The 20,086-nt window shown below is 37.5% G+C and overlaps 2 protein-coding genes across 3 annotated transcripts; one reads left to right on the top strand and one right to left on the bottom strand.

Moving 5' to 3' along the window:
- Positions 1–1,603: 1,603 nt before the first annotated feature.
- parp16 (poly (ADP-ribose) polymerase family, member 16) lies at positions 1,604–6,812 on the bottom strand. Its single transcript, XM_032523154.1, has 7 exons — positions 6,524–6,812; positions 5,346–5,542; positions 4,286–4,423; positions 3,996–4,202; positions 3,181–3,352; positions 2,939–3,083; positions 1,604–2,466 (listed from the first exon to the last, which is right to left on the bottom strand). The coding sequence occupies exons 2-7, from the start codon at positions 5,532–5,534 to the stop codon at positions 2,331–2,333; spliced, it is 987 nt and encodes a 328-aa protein (XP_032379045.1). The 5' UTR covers positions 5,535–5,542; positions 6,524–6,812; the 3' UTR covers positions 1,604–2,330.
- Positions 6,813–8,581: 1,769 nt separating this feature from the next.
- scamp5a (secretory carrier membrane protein 5a) lies at positions 8,582–17,580 on the top strand. Of its 2 annotated transcripts, none has more exons than XM_032523236.1 (7): positions 8,582–8,847; positions 9,844–9,922; positions 10,077–10,196; positions 11,104–11,260; positions 11,355–11,456; positions 12,609–12,726; positions 14,418–17,580. In XM_032523236.1, the coding sequence occupies exons 2-7, from the start codon at positions 9,916–9,918 to the stop codon at positions 14,604–14,606; spliced, it is 693 nt and encodes a 230-aa protein (XP_032379127.1). In that variant the 5' UTR covers positions 8,582–8,847; positions 9,844–9,915; the 3' UTR covers positions 14,607–17,580. The 2 variants fall into 2 exon arrangements, with proteins under 2 accessions (XP_032379127.1, XP_032379128.1); XM_032523237.1 differs by having other exon boundaries at positions 8,638–8,847; positions 9,825–9,922; positions 14,418–14,606.
- The last annotated feature ends 2,506 nt before the right edge of the window (positions 17,581–20,086 follow it).

The raw sequence follows: 20,086 nt of genomic DNA, 5'->3' as shown, positions 1-20,086 counted from the left end.
TAAGATTCAAGTCATCAGTACACAAATCCACCTGTTGTGTAGAAAAAAAATTATCTATTGAAAAGGATCAAACTCCAAGTATTTGGTCTCAATTAATCCGACAATGCAACGGTGTAAGATACAGTTTTGAAGCGTGGCTCAAGAGACGGCCCTATCCGTTTGTCACTTTGATACACACTGAAATATCTCAACTTGGATGGATTGCCATGAAACTCTAAGACATCCATGCCCCCCTTAGAATAAATCCTGACTCTTCATGTAGCACCATTATCAATACTTTGGTTTATGACCAAATTCCTGCAAAACTAACATTCCCATCAGCCTCAGCTGTACTTCATGTTGACTGCTAAGTAGCAAATGTCAGCATGCTAAACTAAGTTGATGAATAAGGTAAACATCATACCTGCTTAACATCATCACAGCCATTGTGAGTATGTTAGCATGGAGATATTAGCATTTAGCTGAAAGCATCTTCTCAAGCTTAGTCTTCTACAAGTAACTCCCTTTATAGTGAATGTTGAACCATGAATGAGTGAACCAGTTTGGACTCCTGCATTGGAATAAGTAGAAACAATGCTAACCGGGCAAAGACATTAAGTGAAATCATTCAGGTACAGCAATGTGGTAAACATAACTATCATGTCATTCTAGCACTGCTCAAACTGTTCCCATTTTGGGAGTTTTTATAGTTCAACGAAAAAGAAAAGCCTCTTGAGTCCCCTCTGCCATTGCTGCCCCCCTGACAGTTGATGGTTATTGAATAACAGACGGTTTATGAGGCAGCAATAATGAAGCTTGTACGGAGAGGGAATAAAGTGTGGACCAACAATGGGCAGTTTGTTCTGTGTCCTTCCAATGTGAGTTGTTTCTGAAGTTTACCTGAAAGATTTCACAATATGGAATGGTGTTTTTTTACACCAAAACAAAGGCCTGCCTTTTCTTTCATCTTCTTCTAACTTGTCAGTCAGTTGCATCACTAAATGACTGTGATATCTAAATATTAATACTGTATCTGGTGTTTAATCAGACAGAAAACAGGAGTGTACAGATCCTTGTCCTGTGTCTGTAATAGTAGACAAGCAATTATGCTGAACTGAATGAAATAATTGTTAAATACAAGGTACTCAAACTGGTTACAAATCTGGCTATAATAGACCTACCAGAAAAAAATAAAAATAATATTTAACGCTAAAACATCAAACTTTTCTGGTTCCAGGACAGGATCTGTTACCAAAGCAGGCCGCCTCTGTTATCAATCCCATATAGACGTCCCTTCTTTTTTTTTTTTTACTGATAAAAACAACGGATAACAAAAGGGCCATCTGCGTGCCAGCGGTAATAAATGTGCCCCTGTCAGAGGAAACCCATGTTAAAGTTTGAATACAACACAAAACAATAGAAAAGTACAACCTACTATTATGAAGGAGTGACCTTCAAGTAGATTTTAGATGTACAGGAATGAGCCGCAGCTCTTTCTCTGAGACGTGATTAATCTCTCGGAATATTGTGTAATATTCATTTTAAGTCAACCACTACCACTTGAGAGATTTTTTTTTAAATCGATTTTATAAGACACTAACCTCACTCAAACCCTTCAAACGACTTAAAAAGTATTGTTTTATTGGTGTCAAAAACTGTAACAATTCATTCAATCAAAGAATGTGTTGCCTTTAAGTGAATGTACAGTTTATTAAAAGCATATCTGAAATTATTATAAATTAGGTTATCGGTAGCCTTTTTGTAATCCAAATGCATGCATTTATAACCTCATGTATTTTTCCTTTACCTTTATATTCAATACCTTAAAGTTACACTTAAATAATGAGTTATAAAAGGTCCCTACCCATGACTGAGTCACACAAAATCAGAACATTAAAAAGTAAGAATTTAAACTGGGACACTAGTTATTCATTAGTGTCTGATCAACAGATCAGGAGTCACTGGCACTAATAAGTTAATGCGATCAGTTAATGTGCTAATATGTCTACGAACCTAAGATCTAACAAACTAATAAAAGACGTAAAGAAAAAGTTAATGCTTGACCCTTTGCTGTTTTTTCTTTTAACCCTTTAGTTAGTAGGACTGTGTTCTCTGTTTGGGGAAAAAAATAGAGTTTAATAAGCCAAACAAATTACAGATGCAAAATTGCATAACAATTTCGAAATGCAGCATTGTCTCATTAACCATTTGATTTGTACAAAGAAAGAACAACTGTAGAGAGAAAACAGTATAAAAGGTGCATAAAACTTTATCTTTGCTCAAGCCTCCAGTCAGTCAGTGATCAGGAAGGCACGGGGGATCACATCCAGGCCGTCTGCCCTGTTGTCTTGTCACCTGAACAGTCTGTTCCAAAACGATACAAAGGTGTTGGAGTTAAAGGCACCGATGAATATGAGCAGCAGAAGGTAGAGACTCATCATGATGGCAAAATGGTGCCTGAGGAGCCAGGATGTGCTACGGGAACGTCTGAAGAAGAAAAACACAAAAATGACCTTTTGTTTACCAGCACCAACAGAAACCGGCTCATGTACTTATTTTTTTTATTTTGTTTCCAGAAACACAAGAGGCCTATATTGTACTATGCGTGTAGTTCCTATATTCTAAAAAAAGAAAGAATTGTTATTATAAAATCAGATGTTGTTTTTAAACTTACTTGTTTCTGTTAAATTCTGAGATGCTATTTCTGTTCTATATTCCCATTTCCTTTTCTTTTTGGAGAAAACATATTTCAAACATTTTTATTTCTGCCAAATGTTTAAATAAGCGGGTTGCTGGGTGCCTTTCAAGCCTTTGAGTACTGCTTGGCCGCACTAGCATGTTTTTCAACTCATCATGAAATGTGCTAGGCATTTGCACAACATAAAAAACATGTTCTGTGTAATGTGGCTTATAAATACTTCATCCGCATTTACATCCTTTACCCACGGATGACTCTTACCTGGACAGGTGCTTCCTCTGAGAGTAAACAAGCAGGTACTTCACTCGCAAAAGCTGATTATTGGTGACCACAAAGTACTTCTCCGGTACGTCCCCTCCTTCGCTGTTCTTTGCTCTTGAGCGCTGACGGTCAATGGTTTCAGAATCTGAAATGGGAAATTAGTTTTAACATGAAGCGATTTAAAAATCAGCGTTGCAGGATTTTAAATGTGTTTTATTCTGTGAGTCACATGGTTTACACACCTTTTTTTTTCACCTGGCACTTCACATCTGGGTGATCAATGACTTCGCACAAGGCAACACAGCTGAGCATTGGACCCAGGAGACTTTCTCGCCAGCCGCTGCTGTGGGGACTGTAGAGGACAGCCATGCTGAGGTCACTGGTGAGGTAGGTCCCCTCTCCAAACACTGAGTTCTGCACAAAACATGCAGAAAAGAAACCAGATTGATTGAGCTTTGTGTTAGCAAACAACAGGTATCTCAACAGCTTTGTGTAGTCTTAAGGCCGATTTATGCGTTTGCAATTTATGTGAAGATATCGACCGTACACCCGATTCTACACCGCAGCCTGACGTGCATCTCTCAAAAAATTTAACTACACGTTGTGGCGAAGGACGTCACTCGGCCGTGACTTGGTAGCTTGCATACCCCTCTACTCATTTCCTGTTCTTTCTTCTCCATAAACAACATGAAACCAAGTAGGGGGATAACTTTTCCTGCAACAGATTTGCGACTGCTGTCAGGAAGCACAGAGGAAACACACTTTGTTTCTCTCATTATGCAGTTGGGACTTGCTCCGAAGCGAATCATTGTCACTCTCTCACTCGATCTACCACACACCGCCCGCACACACACACGCTGGCCCTGCTATTTTCTTAAAGAGATCGACGTGTACACCAAGGCATATATGTATAAACTTCAGTCCACTTACGTAGGCTACTGCGCAAGCTCTGCATGGAGCCTTCACAGAACCATAAATCAACAGTTATGTATTATATTGCACAATAACAGGCTATTTTGTGCCACAGAAGAGATGAAGCAGTGAGGATTGCACTAACCTTGTTGAGGTGACAGTGCAGCCCATTGTGCATGATTGAGTGAAAGTTTTCCAGGCGGCTCCCGTGGAATGCATAGAAGACATCTCTACCTTCCCTCATCTTCTCAAACCTGGCGTTCATCTGATCACAGTACTCCAGCGCAAACAGGAAGTCTGGCACAGGTGCAGAAATCCCTTCATTTTCTGTCAGGTTACAAAGTTTGGCATACTGGAAGAGAATAAAGAAACACACTGTAAACAAAAAAGCAAGTAGTAAAATACATTTCTGTATCTCTACTTATAGTGATGTACCTCATCTTTCTGTAGTGTCTTCACAGCAAAGCTCTTTGAAGAGAGAATCCAGTGTGCGAGAGCCAGTTGATGATCTCCCTCTCTGGGTCGTAGTCTCACCAGCTCCCTCACACCAGGCAAAGAGTGCACATCTGCCAACTTGAGAAGAAAACTAACTTTTGTTGATCATATTGCTACAACAGGAGTAGCCAAACCTGTCTATAGTAAGTCTCATCTTCCCTTTCAGTGTAGGGGAAGCTGTATTGCTTTTGAATGTGTCTCTCTCAAACTGACTGTCATCTTTGAATTAATGTCACAAATGTTTGTATTTCATTCGTCCATGTGAGTCTTATTAAATTATGACCATGCCCACAAAAACCAAGATACAAATCTATATGTTCACTACCACCTTTAGTGTTGGCATTTTTTGATAGACAATGTTGGACATGCTCATTGCATATAGCCTAAAATCATAACAATTACTGTAAAGTGAATACAAGAAAATTCAACCTTTCCTTTCTCAGAGTAATATAAACTTACTTTTGATGAGTCTGACACTTTAGTCACTTAAGGTGGCCCACCAATGACATACATCTACGTTTTAAAAGGACCTTCAAAGATGAAAAGATCTCAAATCTTTAGTCCTAATCTGTACTCCACTAAAGTGTGTGTTGAGTTTTGTTTTATTGTAAATAAACCGTTTTGTTTATTGTTTCTATGTTTCTCGCCAATTACATATTTCTTATATCTTTCAAACGTTAGCAAAGCCAAATGGTGTTGTTTTTTTAACTGCATCATCTTGCAGTTTTGTTCTCACCTTATTTTACGGACAAACTGCTGCCTCTAACAGCACATTACTGCCACCAAGTGTACATGTATAATGCCACCACCATTACTCATGTGCATGGGCATTCTGTCTTAACAAAAGTGAAAAGTCAAGTTTTTCTCAATTACTTGCTGCGTTTATTGCTTACTTATTATATCTAATATTAAGGTACTTCAAATGGTGTACGTGCTTGATATTTCCTACAATATAGGGTATTTAAAAAGTGTTTGAATGTCAACTGTGTGTATATCTTACCAGCTCCTCAAAGTCCTTATTGTCACCACTTATGTATCTAGGGGGAAAGGGTCTGAGCAAAGAGTCCCTCTTGTAGTTCTGTGCAGCGGCAACAAACAGGCTGCAGCGGAGGTCTGCTGCTACTGGGTCTCTGTGCAGACAGGAGCACACCAGCTCTCTGACTGCCTCAGGTGGGAGTGGTGGCTGCATTCCCAGCACTGCAAACAAAGGTGATAAGATAGCTCACAAGGGAGCACAGTCAAAAATGAAGTTATGTGTCAACAGCACAGCAAGTACCTCATGACAACTTATATGCGAGTGCTAACAGAAATGAAACACCGTTATGTTGTTCCAAAATGTGTACTCCCATCCAAATCTGTTTGTTGCTGATTGATTGTCTCCATCCCAATTCCCAGACACCAAAAAAATTATATGATTAATGAATTAAAATGACTAGTGCAGAATTGCTCTAACACAATTGTAGCACTTCTCATTATGCATGCATACATAAATACATTCCTTTTTACATTTGGTTTTATTAATTTGCAATACTGTCTACATAAATTATATTAAATAACTATATAACTTCATGTATTATTACATTATTACACACATTATTGCATATAATTATAATTATGTGTTCGGATTTTGCTTTTACTTGTGTGTTGTTTAGTAGTTAATGAGCCTTGTTGGAGGTGCCTGAGGCCTGAGATTTCCATTGTAATGACCAGACCAATAAAAGAATCTTGGTCTTGAATATCTTCTCCCTCCTCATCTTCTCTTTGAAGGAAAGGCATTTTCTGACACGGATACATTAGGCATTACACCTAGCTTGTTTGTACTAGTGAACCATAAACTGTATACAAAACTACTGAAGCTCTTCGTATAAGACCCAACAGGTCAGGTAACTTGCTAAGATCAGCCCATCTACTAACTTAGACAGTCAAGTTAAGCACTATGTTACTTCCGTGTTCGGTAGCTAGCTAAGCAAGTAATGTTGTCCCTTTACTAGCATAGGAAAGTAGAAAGCTACGTTAGCTTAAATTAGCTAAGCTACAACTAGTGAAGAGCTGATTGTATATCTGTCACCGTGTAATGTTACTGATGATGTAAAACACACACATTAGGATTACATCCTTGTGGCACACAGACCTATTTCACATGACAGACAGTAGTTTTATATCATTATTTGCACTTACCTTCAGTCGTGCTCAACTCATAGCACTGCAGGAAGAGCTAATGCTAGCTGAACAAACTGCTGCGTTCAAGCTATAGCTGTAGAAATAGCGTAGAATTAAGCAATTTTCATGCATGAACGAAAACTGGCAGCTGAGGAATGGTAGGGCGTAGAGGGCCGAGTCGGTAAATTCAAATAGCGGAAAAGCACACAGCTAACTTAGATAAAAAACGGCGAAACATGTCTTGTTTGCGTTTTTAATCTTCGTTCTATTATGTGCAAAAAGCACCAATAACAACCAATTTTACGAAGAAACATGAATGCAGCATTCCACATGGGCTACAGGATGTCCAGAGGGCTTTCACAGACGAAAAAAAAAGTCTCTGCCCCTACAGCTTCTCAGAGCCATGAACAGGCTTTGTCAGATACAGGGGCGTCAAAAGCAGAAAGCCGAAAAAAAGGGTTTGGTAGATTGTAAAAGAAGCAAAGCAAGCAAGCACAGTTTATTTATATACTGTATATTAGCACCTTTCACAGACACCACATACAAAGTGCTTCAAAGGCAAAGAAAAAAAATCTAACACTATCAAATAAATAAATAAAAGATAAGTGTGTGTGTTTCATTTTACCGCACAAAAAGAAGCCTATACCATTTTTTTGCAACTTGTGACTAAAACAGGGCATGCTATTGCCTACAATCTACTTTTACAGTTCAAAGCTGAGACATACTGTACCTGAACCACATTTTGATGCTGACATTATTTTGAGTAAAATCTGACCTTTTACAGCCTACAATCCATCATCCTAAAGCTTACTGTGACACTGATCTCTAGTCTTACCAACACAAAGGCAGGCTTTTGTTAAAAAAAAATTGTTATTTGTCGTGAACCTGCACAGACAAATCAACTGAAATCTTCCAGCAATTTGTATGATAACATTTGATCTTAGAGTTGAAGGTTTAGTTAGGCTTGAGTTAGAAAAACATGTGCATGCTTTAATTTCTAACAGGACTGACAACTGTTATGTTCTTTTCTCATTCTTGCCATCTGAATCTTGATCTCATGCACCTTGAGCTCATTCTGAATTGTTTTGTTATAGTCCTAACAAGGACATAGAAGTAAATGAATCTAAAACGTTAAGTAAAATGAAATCCACTGCTGCTTGTCTATACATCTTTTTCCACATGAACCCTCTGTGCTTCTGAGATCATTAGCGGTCTGCTGACCATTCCAAACTAAACATGCATGGAAATGAAGCATGGTGGACCATAAAGCTTTAACAAACTTTCAGAAGATGTACGACTGATTACCCTTAGGGAACAATGTACTCCTTTTTTATGAAGCATAAAGGGTTTATAAATTGTTCCTAAGTAATTTACTAATACTTTCTAAATCATGTTAACATTATTAAGAGCAACGTTTGGGTTGCCAGGTTGTGAGTTTCTCACTTTCAAAGGAGAGAGATTTTTCATAACCTGGCAACCCCACAGTTGATCTCAATAATGATTTATAACTGATCTATAAAGTATTGGTAAATCATTTTTCAATCATCTGATAATAAAGGCATGCGTTACAACTTATAAACCCTATAAGGGCTACATTATTATAATAAAACAATCTATTGAAATAATTATTAGAACGTGATACTGCAATCTTTTGTTCTTCAGTGCCTTTCAATAAACTATGAGCCCTAAACATTATCCCCTTGCAGTTACATCTTTATACATTGTGTATTTATTTTGTTGTTTTACCTTTTTTATTTAATATTGCTATCCATTTTATTTGCAGCCTTTTTCAATGTTTTGTTGCCTTGTCTGTTTGTTTTATTTTATGCTTTACTTATTGTTTTTGAGTTGTTTCGGTAGGCTAGCCTTTATGAAATGTGTGACAATAGGCTACTTTGTTGCCTTGTTATTTGAACTGAAAAATGCAAATCTGGTTGAGGCTAAAGGTTACATCCCCTGTCATACTGTTATCCCTCAAAGTAGTATCCCATATCCTACACCTTTTTCTTTTCCGCTGTGATTGTAGCATATTTAATACTGTGCTAACGGGCACCCAATCAGATCACATCGTGTGCCTTCTCTGCTTTTCAGCACTGTGGACAGCATCAGGCAGGGGCGGGGCTTGTTGAAATATTCCGTTCCGATGTGCGTAAAGAAAAGACCTTACGTCACGTGACCGCCTTTTTACTCCCAAACCCCATCATTTGGGAATAACGTACATATTTCTGTGTGAGCAGTGCCTGATCTGGACGTTTCCTCCAATGTGTTTGAATGCAGATTAATCCAGGATGCTATTTAAACAAACGGAGGGATTCTAGCGACATTCTCGGACTAAACTGGAGGTAAGGCGTTCACTTAAATGTACTAGCCTACAGGAGGAGGGGAATTCATCTCTTTCAATAAATGGGCTTCTAGCTTCAGTAAAACCTGTTAAATCTTATATAATGTGAGGTTTATTGTGAGGAGTTTGGGCTTGACCTGTTCAGCGTCCGAATGATGAGGAAGCACCGATGCACTGTGGCGCACAGGCTGAAGGACGCTTCTCCATCGTCTGTGATCACGATTCACCCTGCCTTACTGCATCATCCCTGCCCTCCGCCCAAAACAAATACACATAGAAAACAGTTTAAGCATCATTTTATAAAAAACCACCGAGGTCAGCCTGTTGTTAATGGCAGAGATTGCTTTATTTCGTGGCAGAATAATGCCCTTCAGAGCTATAGGCTATTCCACATCCACCATCAAATGCATTGAAACGTGACTTAGAAACACAATCAAATATAGCCTATTGGCAGGTTTAAAAGCTAAACAAATATTATTATCATATAAAGTCCAATCTGTAAACTCTGTTGGCTTGTCGCCTTTTTTCCGCCCATGGGTTATGAATATGCTACATTAGGAACCACGACAAGGCCACACAGTTTCCAACCGCGCGGATTACACAGCTGTAAAATGTGGCCAAAATCATGTTTGTCTCTGTCGATGTAATGAATGATGCAGCAGTAGGGATGGGTGCACTGAAAAGGATAGGCACCTCCTCAAATCAAATCATGTTGGGATTTAAACTTAGTAGTGTATTCCAGTGAAGTGTGTGCATGCGTTCACAGGAAGGCCTGTGGAGGTCTGTGGTCCTGTTGCCTAAAGAGAGCAGTGATGGGATGTGTGAGCGAGTGATGTTGCCCTTAATAAAACAGCTCTGTTGCCCTGGGACACGTTTTTATGTTCCAGTGTTTTGCCTGTGGTTTGCTTGTGATTTTTGTTAATTTGTAGATTGAAAATAATAAAAAACCATTTGATCACAAAAAATAAATAAAAACAGCTCTGTTCTTTCTCTGCAGTTTGGTTTTCAAGGCAGATTGAAGTCTGTGTGCCGGCTGTTTGCAAGTGAAGGAAAATACTGAACGGTCATCATGGCAGGTAAGCTTTCTAAACTAGGCTACGTTGTGTGCATGTGATTTTAGAGTCTAAGTACAAAATCAACCTATTTACAAATTGTAATCCTTCATGCAGCTGTCTTTATGTATTTGTTGTGGGCACGACAGCTGCGTTGAACTGTTTCTTTGTGTTCTAGAAAACAACTTCCCTCCCCTGCCTCGATTCATCCCTCTCAAGCCATGTTTTTACCAAGACTTCAATGAGATCCCAGACCAGCATCGCACAATGTGCAAGAAAATCTACTACCTATGGATCTGTGAGTGTAACTGCACTAAAAGTTTTTGTATTGACTGTTGGCGTGCAGCACAGATTTACATTTAGGCCTATTTCAACACTTTTGTTCAAGGTATAAGGTATAAGCTGTGAACTTTTCCACCGCTTCTGTGCTTTCCTGCCAGTGACTTTGTTTTACCAAAAACATCATGAGACCAGATTGACTGGTCTTACTGTCACTGGCACAGAGCCAATTAATACATTTTCAGTTTTTTGTGTGCATTTTTATGCATAGATTGACATATTGTGTCTAAGTTTGTTCGACACATTTGCTATTTGCTCTTTGTTTTGAGAAACAAAATCTTTACACATTTAAACAGGAGATCAGGTTTATTTTTAACAACAACACCAGCTAATTTTATTTTAAGGATTTGCTGCTTGTTTTGTTGCAAATCATTGAAGATTGAATATATTTGAGTCTTGGTCAAAAAAAAGATATTTGAAGACATCTTACATAGACCAAAGCACTAATCTATAAATCAAGAACATAATTGGCAGATTAATCAATTTAGAAAACAATTGTTAGTTGTAGCCCTTATGATAACAGTACATGATAGTAATGTGTCAAATTGACATGAGCATCATGGTATCTTTTTCATTATCACATAGGTTCTGCCATTTGAAAACAAGAATGTAAGCCTGGTTAATAAGTAGATTAGTCTACACAAAATGTTTGGTATTTGTAGAGTAGAAACTGTGTGCTGTGTGCTACATTATAGCTTTAATATAGAACTAAAAATCCGGTGTTGAGTAGTTGCTGAAAATCATAGTGATTCAATTCTGCTGAATTATGATGAGTAATGCAGCCTGTCGGCTATTCACTATAGAGGCTTTTTTTTTCAGTCTGCCATGTTTTGGTCATCCTTGCTCCTTCTCTTTAATGTTGACAGTGAATAGTGCCACACTGGCTGTTAATCTGATTGGCTGTCTGGCGTGGATGTGTGGAGGTGGCGGGGTGACCAACTTCGGCATGGCCTTCCTGTGGCTCATCCTCTTCACCCCCTGCTCCTACGTATGCTGGTTCAGGCCCATCTACAAGGCCTTCAAGTGAGCTGGTCCTACTCTGAGCTTACCTAATATTTTGTACCTGCTGTTCCGCTGGATCACATGATTTCTGAATTTTATTATTGTGTCTTTGCAGGACCGACAGCTCTTTCAACTTTATGGCTTTCTTCTTCGTCTTCATGGCCCAGGTGGTGATCAGTATCATCCAGAGTGTTGGCATTCCAGGCTGGGGAGTGTGGTAAGAGCTTTGACAAACACAGCTATCTAATATGTTTGACATGAAGCATGAATACAGATGGGTGACAAATTGTTCATTTAAAAAGTGTGAGTCAGGGACCTTTTGTATATTAATTGAATCTCATAAATATTAATGTTTGTTCATTAACTGATCCCTGGCCTCTTGTCATTTGGCAAAAGTGTCTCTCAGGCAAAGCACGTTGAGTATCTCTCTCACGTCTGAGAAATAGCAGGCTTGGACCCAAAAGTATGGAGGCGCGGAGCCAGTGAGCAGTTTTAGAAGGTTTATTTAAATGAAAAGGCTTACAATGAAAGGTGTCCTGAGGCAGGCAAAAAGGGAAGTCCAGCAAAAATCTTAAAACCACTTAAAACCAAAGACTAGGAAAACAAGGCCGACACAGGGAATGCCAACAGGAGAAACAACGTTGAACATAGAAAGCAAAAACTAAATCACAAGGTTATCAGAAACAGAGAGACTACAAAATAAAACAGGAAACTGAAGCATGAAAACATACACATGGATAGAACAAGGAAAAAAAGAGAGCGCAGAAAATACACAGGTATCACACAACCATGATCAAACAACAGGGAAACAATAACACACAGGGAAAGAATAGACATAAAACAGGAAACTAAATGACATGATAGTGGGAACAATATTACAAGGACTGCTAACACAGAGATGAGCTGGCAAGGGTGAAACAAGCAGGTAAGGACTACAGAGACAAATGAGGCAATAAACAATAAGGAAATGGAATGAATACTAAAATAAACAGCGCCCAGCCTCAGACAATATACTGACATTTGTTTACATTTTTGGCAAATTGGGACCATTAAAAGTATGCTGAATTAGCTACTAGCAGTCCCTGTTTGCAATGTGCCAGTGGACGTACAGACCACTATTACATAACTTTGATACGTTTCATGGAGCGTCCTATTCTGTGATTTCTAAGCAGGTTTTTTCAGCAGTTTTTTTTTTTATTGATGGATATATAATGCTGTCCTCAGAAATAATTCACACTGAATCTAAAACAGTTTAAAAAATCTCTGCCTAAACTAACAATTATACATATTTTTAAACTATTTAGTACTGTCATTGGTCATGCGTGCCATAGGTGTGAGATGTTACTAACTCTTTTGTTGTTTCCATCAGTGGCTGGCTAGCTACCATCAGTTTCTTCAGCACCAACATTGGCTCCGCTGTGGTCATGCTGATTCCCACCATCATGTTTACTGCGGTGGCTGTGCTGTCCTTTACCGCCCTTGCAAAGGTGACCTTTACATTTATTCTCCTCTTTAAGTAAAAGAAACTCTGAACTGTTTTAGTTTCTTCTCCAGAAGTAGAAATTAGCATTTTGTGGGCTTTATTTTGTAAAAACGCTCTTTAAAGTTGAAATTCTTGTGCAAGGAATTATAAACTGTTCAGATACTACTACTATTATTATACTATTAAACTACTATTTTGCATTATTTTCCATTTCTCGAAAGAAGATAAGACCTTTTTTTTTTTTTTACATTTGTGGAGCCATCTCCAGCTTTAGTCTCAGGTTCAAGCCTCTGGGTGTGTGTTTCACCTGGCAGTGGTTGGTTGACGGACATTTTAGGTCCAGTGTTGCTAGGAGACAGGCTATGTAGTACAGTCTAACCTTGTAGCCTACATACCCTGATACATGTCGTTGGTTAAGTACTCATCAAGCTGTTAAGTTTGTATTCCACTTGAAAAGTGGAAGCTAGCAAACTAAGCTACGTAACTTCGACTCAGAAAGTAAAAGCTAATTAACCTAGCTTTCTAATGTTAGCACTGATTACCTTCAAGTGGGAATTACTTTTTGGTTTTGTTATTTCAGCCCCTGCTGAATCACTGCCAGCTCCCACACACTCAGTGTTGTGCCACATTGTCAAAAAGAATGGGGGGGCTAGGACTCACAGAGCTAGCATTTGCTGTTTCTGTTTCATTAGTCCAATTCCAGTGATGGCAAATCAATCTAAAATAACAAGTAGGCTAACCCTAGCACTTTTTATGTTAACCAGTGATTCATATCCAAGTCGACTAACAAACAATTTATCTGAGATGGCACTAATGTGGAAGTGACTGGAAACCAAACCAATATGGATGCCTCACATCAGCCAGACACCATTGTTCAGTGTAATTAAACCTACATTTAATTGATTTGATGTTATTTTTTCAGTGCACAGTATTTTAATCCTCACACAACCAACTCTATAATCATATAACCCTCTTGATGATGGGAAGTTAAGTCATTAAAAATACTATTCAGTCATAAACAGTTTCTTGCCTTCCAAAAAAGAGACAATTTCAATTCCATTTTCAGGAAATTACATTCATTTTTAAAGTTTTTATTACTCTAAAGGTTCCACCCAGTTAGAATAAATTACGAAGAGATTTGGTCAGATAAAAAGAAACATATTTGTAAAAACATATTTTATATAGTTATAAAAGTTCTGTTTATGTGTAGAAGGTTAGCTAGCTAAATCTGTATCACTCACAGAGATAAGGCTAACTTAGTTCAAAATATTCCACCCTTCTATGACTGTAGACCAATATAAACCAGTCCACCAATAAGGATTATTATTTGAGTGCCTGATGGCCAATATATTTTCCTGATCGTTAAACATGTAAAAATGTTGCTGCATAATAAAAATAATTTGAGTGGTCAAATCACAGATGGGTCCAAGCAAAGGATGGGTCTGTCACACGGCTGGTGGCCGCCCACACAGAGCCGACGTCATCAGTGGTACAAAAAATCCATGCCATCTAGGGAACACTTGTGTAGGGGGCGCTATCACTGCATGTAAAAAAATAAAAGGTTTCTTTTATACTTCTTAGTAACAAGGATTTTAATTCAGTTTGCGTTTAACACTGTAGATATTTTTTCCTGATGAATAATGGTAAACTTCCTTTTATATCACTTTTTTATAACTTTTACAACTTCTTTCTCAGGTTCATAACTTATACCGTGGCACTGGTGGCAGCATGGGCAAAGCCCAGGAGGAGTGGGCCAGTGGGGCCTGGAAGAACCCCCACGTCCAGCAGGCAGCTCAGCAGGCGGCCATGGGAGCTGCACAGGGAGCCGTGCAGCAGAACCAGTACTCAGCAGCTCCCACCTACAACTACGATGACCCGATGTAGGGCAGATAAGGGGGCCAAGCTGCTGAGTAGGAGAGATAAAAAGGGATCAATTAAGAACACAGAATTAGGTGCCCTTCATTACAACACTGTACGAGCTGATTTCAACCAGAACAATGTAGAGAAAAGTCATGTTTTTGGTGGAAGTGTACTTTTATTAAATTCTGACACACATGGGAGTTAACAATTTATGTAACTTCACATCTAAAATAACAACCGGTTATTTAAAAAGCTGGTTTTTCTCTTTTAAACTGCTCAACTTTAGCTGGTCAATGTGTGTGTAGCTTTTCAACGGGGACACATTATATAGCTAAAACACATCCTCCGAGCTTCATCCTTTTATTCAGGTAGGTTCACCTGTGGTCAGCACAGTGACTTTTCTGCCTATGCCTCTGTCCCACTTTAAAACATCTTTTAATTACCGTTGTAATGTGTTTTTTTATGTAAAGTAGTAACTATATTGTTAAGAGATACTTTCATTAGCCTTAGGGTCACCAAATGCTAAATAAATTTAAAATAAAAGTCTCAGTAGAGGGATGGTTCAACAATTTGGAAGATACGATTATTTACTTTTCTGCTGAGAGATGGATGAGAAGATAAATACCACTCTCGTGTCTGTACAGTTACTATGAAGCTACAGTTAGCAGCTGGTTAGCTTAGCATAAAAACTGGAAACAGGGAAACAGCTTTCCCGGCTCTAAACTAAGTTAACCAGCTGCTGATGGTAGCTTTATATTTACCGTACAGACATGAGAGTGGGATCTATCTTCTCATCTAATTCTCAGCAAGAAAGCAGATGATGTCAAATGATTCCCACAAAGTGCAGGGCACAATTAAACCTTGTGTGATTTAGTCTGGAACATATCATTTTATATACTGGCCAGTCCTTTTCTTACCATCTAAACTTAACTGTTACTTAATGTTGAAAAATACAAAGTTGAACTTGGCCAAAATCTCAACAATAGAATTGACATTTCTAATTTTTTTTAAATGCAAATTTAACAGGAAGATGAATGAAAGGACTAAATCTGTGTCACTGACATAATTTAAATCAGAAGACATTTGCTGGAAGTAATCGCTAGCACAAAATGTATTGAGCATGTAAGTTTTCCAACTCAAAAGCTTTTAAATCCCAGAGAAAATAGTAACAGTTCATGTTTTGGTGACCCAATTGTGTTTTTTTTTTCACTGATGTGAAGTTGCTCTGTGTCAGTGAACCTTTTGACATTTTTATTTAACATTCTCAGGAAAGGTGTGATAGTGGGTTTTAAATTCTACCTGTAAAGCCCTAAGAGTGATAACATGTCGGTTTGTTTTTTGTAATCCCCGTTATTCATTAGTTTTGTAATTACACTCTGGCTATGTGTTTAGCAGGTTGATTTCAGTGAAATGAATGATTATTACATGTAAAAGTGATGCACATGCAGAATTTAGGAGTGCAGTTCATTGGATAAAACATTCCAAATCAACGTTGTACAGGTTAAAAGTGAATGAAAAGCAAAACAATTGCAGGTTGGACATACAGTAAATATTAATAATCATTGTTGTAGGTGGTCATAGCATTGTATGAAGTGAAGTTCTCACCCCTTCGGCAAATTCTCCCATTTAACCCTACATGTAAATGCTTAAATGAAGCTCTGGATTTCAGGTCTTATTGTGTCATTTCGTGGCTGTTGGTGTTATTCTATGAGTAGGTGTAATATGATATTTATATAAAAGAAAATATAAAATTCAACCAGTTATTTCTTCATGAGGTGAAATTGAAAGAGGGAGTATCTGTGTGTTGCCGTTCAGTCAGAGACTGTCATATTGATTTTAGTGTCACTCAAGTCTTCTTTGAAAACGTCTTTAAGATTCAGTAGATGGTTATTACAGTAATACAGTATTAGACCTGAAACAGATGTGAAGAATCGTGTCTGAATGATCGTTATTTCAAAACCTGTGAGCCGTCTTGTCTGACTGTGATGATGTGGTATTCAATAGGCTGTTTTACTTTTTAGTTGTTGTTTTGTTTTCCAACCTATACTTTATATAACATTTTATGTGTATTTTGGATGATGGGTGGATGAGTTTGAAGCTCATGTTTGTTGGCTTCCAATAGCTGTAGGTAACAGACTTTTAGTTTGTTTTTGTTTTTTATTATAATTTAATAAAAACTTAGATAATGGTTGGCACCTGTTGACATCAGTGCAAACCACTGTGGAGCAATCCACAGTGGAGCAATACAAACATAAATATATTAAACAGTAGACTTCTAAGGATCAAGTGGGGTCCGGTTGTGCAGGCTTCAAATAAAGAGAAGCATAACATAAACTGTTATGAACTAATAAAATGGGCCTGTGTTGACACCACTTGTATAATTTCACAAATGCACAAAATTTTCACCAGCAGATGCACACATAGTAGTTATGAACCCTGTTAACTGCCCCACCCACACACTCATCTGTTAGCAAATGCTAAAAGTTTAGCTGATCAGTGCTATAAATTAAGGGTGAAGCCTGCCAAAAGATGAACAAACTACTTTTCTGTGTGTAGCAAGTTGTCAAGGTGAATTGTGAATCAGTCCAAACATTTCTGCCATATGTATATACAGCATGGTTAATGTGATTATGGAAACTACAGCTGTATAGGTATTGTGCAGCAGGAACTGCAGTGTACTGGATACTATTAACATTTAATGCTGCTGTATCAATGCTTCTGAAAGCCATTTCCCATTAGCTCCCACATGTACTGTTTGTTGTTTGATATGTATTATCATGTATTATATCATAACTGGATATAAATATATAATTACTTGAGGTGAGGGAAATATTTGTCATGGATAACCACATTCAATAGAAACATGATCTAAATAGGTAAATTAAATATTTCAGGAGACTGTGTCTCCATGAGTGAAGTATATGAGGAATACATTTTTGTGTATTACTTTTGTATAATTTGGTCTTACCCTAATAGATATTAAACAGTTCTTGTTGCATCCTGTTTTTTTTATTTGATGAGTTTGCACACATGTCATACATTGCTGTAGCTGTAGAAGAACCATGGCTCTTTAGATGAGGTTTTTTTTTTTTTTTTTTTTTTTAAGACTAAAATACTAAAAACCAACTGCCACAAAATGTAAAACAAACGGAAACTTAAACTTAAAATAACAAAAAGCAGAAAGCAGGAAAGCACAGCTAACGTACAGTATAACATCTCCTATCCAAAAAAGAATAATTCTAAGCTTCATCTGGCCTCAAACAAATTGTGAATTATTCATTGTGCCCGTGGTTAAACCTGAGTGATAATCTAATTTAGTGTGAGCTACTCTGAACAGAGTGGCTCCTACTCCTGATAAAAACTGAAATGTTGTTAAAGTATCAAATCACATCAACAACAACTCCAAAGGCCTCTAATGAATAGTTTGCTTTTAAAGGACAGAATAACCTATTTTAAAAATTAAATTCAAAAAACATGTTTCCAAAAAATAAACATGCTGCGTGTTGTAATTAGACTCAGGCAGGAGGTGTAATGTGTTCAATAACTTTGTTTATGAATTGTAACTAAGTAGGCTATGTGTACTCAAGTACTGGATTCAGTACAGTTCTGAGGAACTTGTACTTTACTTGAGTTACTTATTTTGCAGATTATTTTTCATATAATACATGATCAGCTTTTAAAACATAATACATTGTCATAATCATAGTGCCACAACCTGCCTTACTCTTTCTTGCCTCAATACAGACATTACATTACTTAAATTAAAGAACAGGTTGAAAAAGTCTTTCTGCACTATAAAATCTTATTTTCAGGACTTCATTAGAAAGAAATATCTAAGTACAAATGAGCCTTTTGCAAATTATACTTTGACCAACTACCAAAAATGCTAATCACACATATATCCTTAAGCTATATATAAATTTTAAAAAAAATTAGGAAAGGATCTAATAAGGATCTGAATACTTATTCAACCACCCAGAAAGAGACATCGCCTAATAAAACAATTCAAAATCAGCTAGATTTGAAAGAAAAATATTTGAATATGGCAACTAAAACTGTTGGGTTTTCTGTTCAAAGGCTTGTGGATGTTCATCAAACTGCGACTATATTCACTATATATTCAGTGGCAACTGAGTTTTTTTGCTTTGTCAACCTCCTAAATACAAAAGATTAGTGAAACTCTGACTGATGAAAGTCTTCAATATCAATTTGCAGGGCTGTAAGACAGGAAACATCACTTATACAAAATCAAATCAGTATGAAAGTCGTGTCAGCAGTAAATTATTTTATTTATTTCATAAAATATCAATATCAGCCCAATACATCTGCAATCCATTAAGTAACACTGAAAAATAATACACAGGGGACCCCAGTAAAACAGCAATAATCTTAAAATTCTTTATTTATAAACTTGATGCAAGTTTACAAATTACTGTACATGGTCAACATTTCTTCAAATGGTAAATGAGAAATAAGAGAAAAACCAAAGCCGGCATATGGTGCCAGACTTGATGTTTTGTTGGTGCCAGAAAATTGACAGTTGAGATAAATGAAGCTTTTGAACACAGTCCAGTTAGAGAAGTAAGTCTATTCACCACGGCATCACTATCAAACTCAAACAGTCTTAATACCCCCTCTGACCAGTCTCGGCCCTTCAGGTGAGGACACTTATTAATAATGAGACCTGTTGATTCCGCCCTCCCCAGCTATATCAGACATGTAACAAAGGATGTGTGCTGAGAAAAAATAAAGCATTTTTCCTGATTTTAAAATATTCCTCTCAGAATGCGTTGGTTGTTATAATTGACCTTTCCAGGCACATTGTTGCCAGTTGTGCAAATACTTTTTATAATCAGGAATATTTAAAGATCACACACTGAAATCAATTCTGCTTCAGAAAAAAAAAAAAGCATAAAATACTACAGTGGGTGTTGATGAGCCATTACATGTGGGGTGGTCATCATGCTACTCCAATCCTGTCAAAAAAGGCATCTTTCTATAAATGTCAAACTTATATCACTTGAATTAAAAGACATTTGGCCCATATTATAATGAAGCTCATTACATTTTCTGTTTTTGACATCAGATCAGTGGGCAAGTAAGCCTAAACGGCAGCGGTACAGAACATTAATAACTCCAAGAAAAGAACCCAAAACTCAACATGTATGTGTACTGATCCCCCTCCTAAGTATTTGTTACCTGAGTTGCCATTCAAACATACGTTTGCAGACAGTGTTAACAAATAAACTGCAAAAGAGTCGATAGATTGATAGTGTAGTGATGATGTACTACTGTATATTGCATGGTCAAAGTACAGTTTCATACGGAGTTTCAGGTCAGTTCTAAAGTATTCTTATTACACACCAAAAGCAATACCCAAACATATTTATGGTACATTAATATGGCAAAGGATGCCCTGCTAATGGTAGATGGTAGATGTTTTTCTAGCTAGAATCTAGCTGCATGTGACGGCATGTAACAAGGAAGCAGTTTTGAATCTAAAC

Source organism: Etheostoma spectabile, chromosome 8, assembly GCF_008692095.1.
Source record: "Etheostoma spectabile isolate EspeVRDwgs_2016 chromosome 8, UIUC_Espe_1.0, whole genome shotgun sequence".
NCBI classification, from domain to species: Eukaryota; Metazoa; Chordata; class Actinopteri; order Perciformes; family Percidae; genus Etheostoma; species Etheostoma spectabile.
This window is presented reverse-complemented; position numbering and strand designations above follow the sequence as displayed.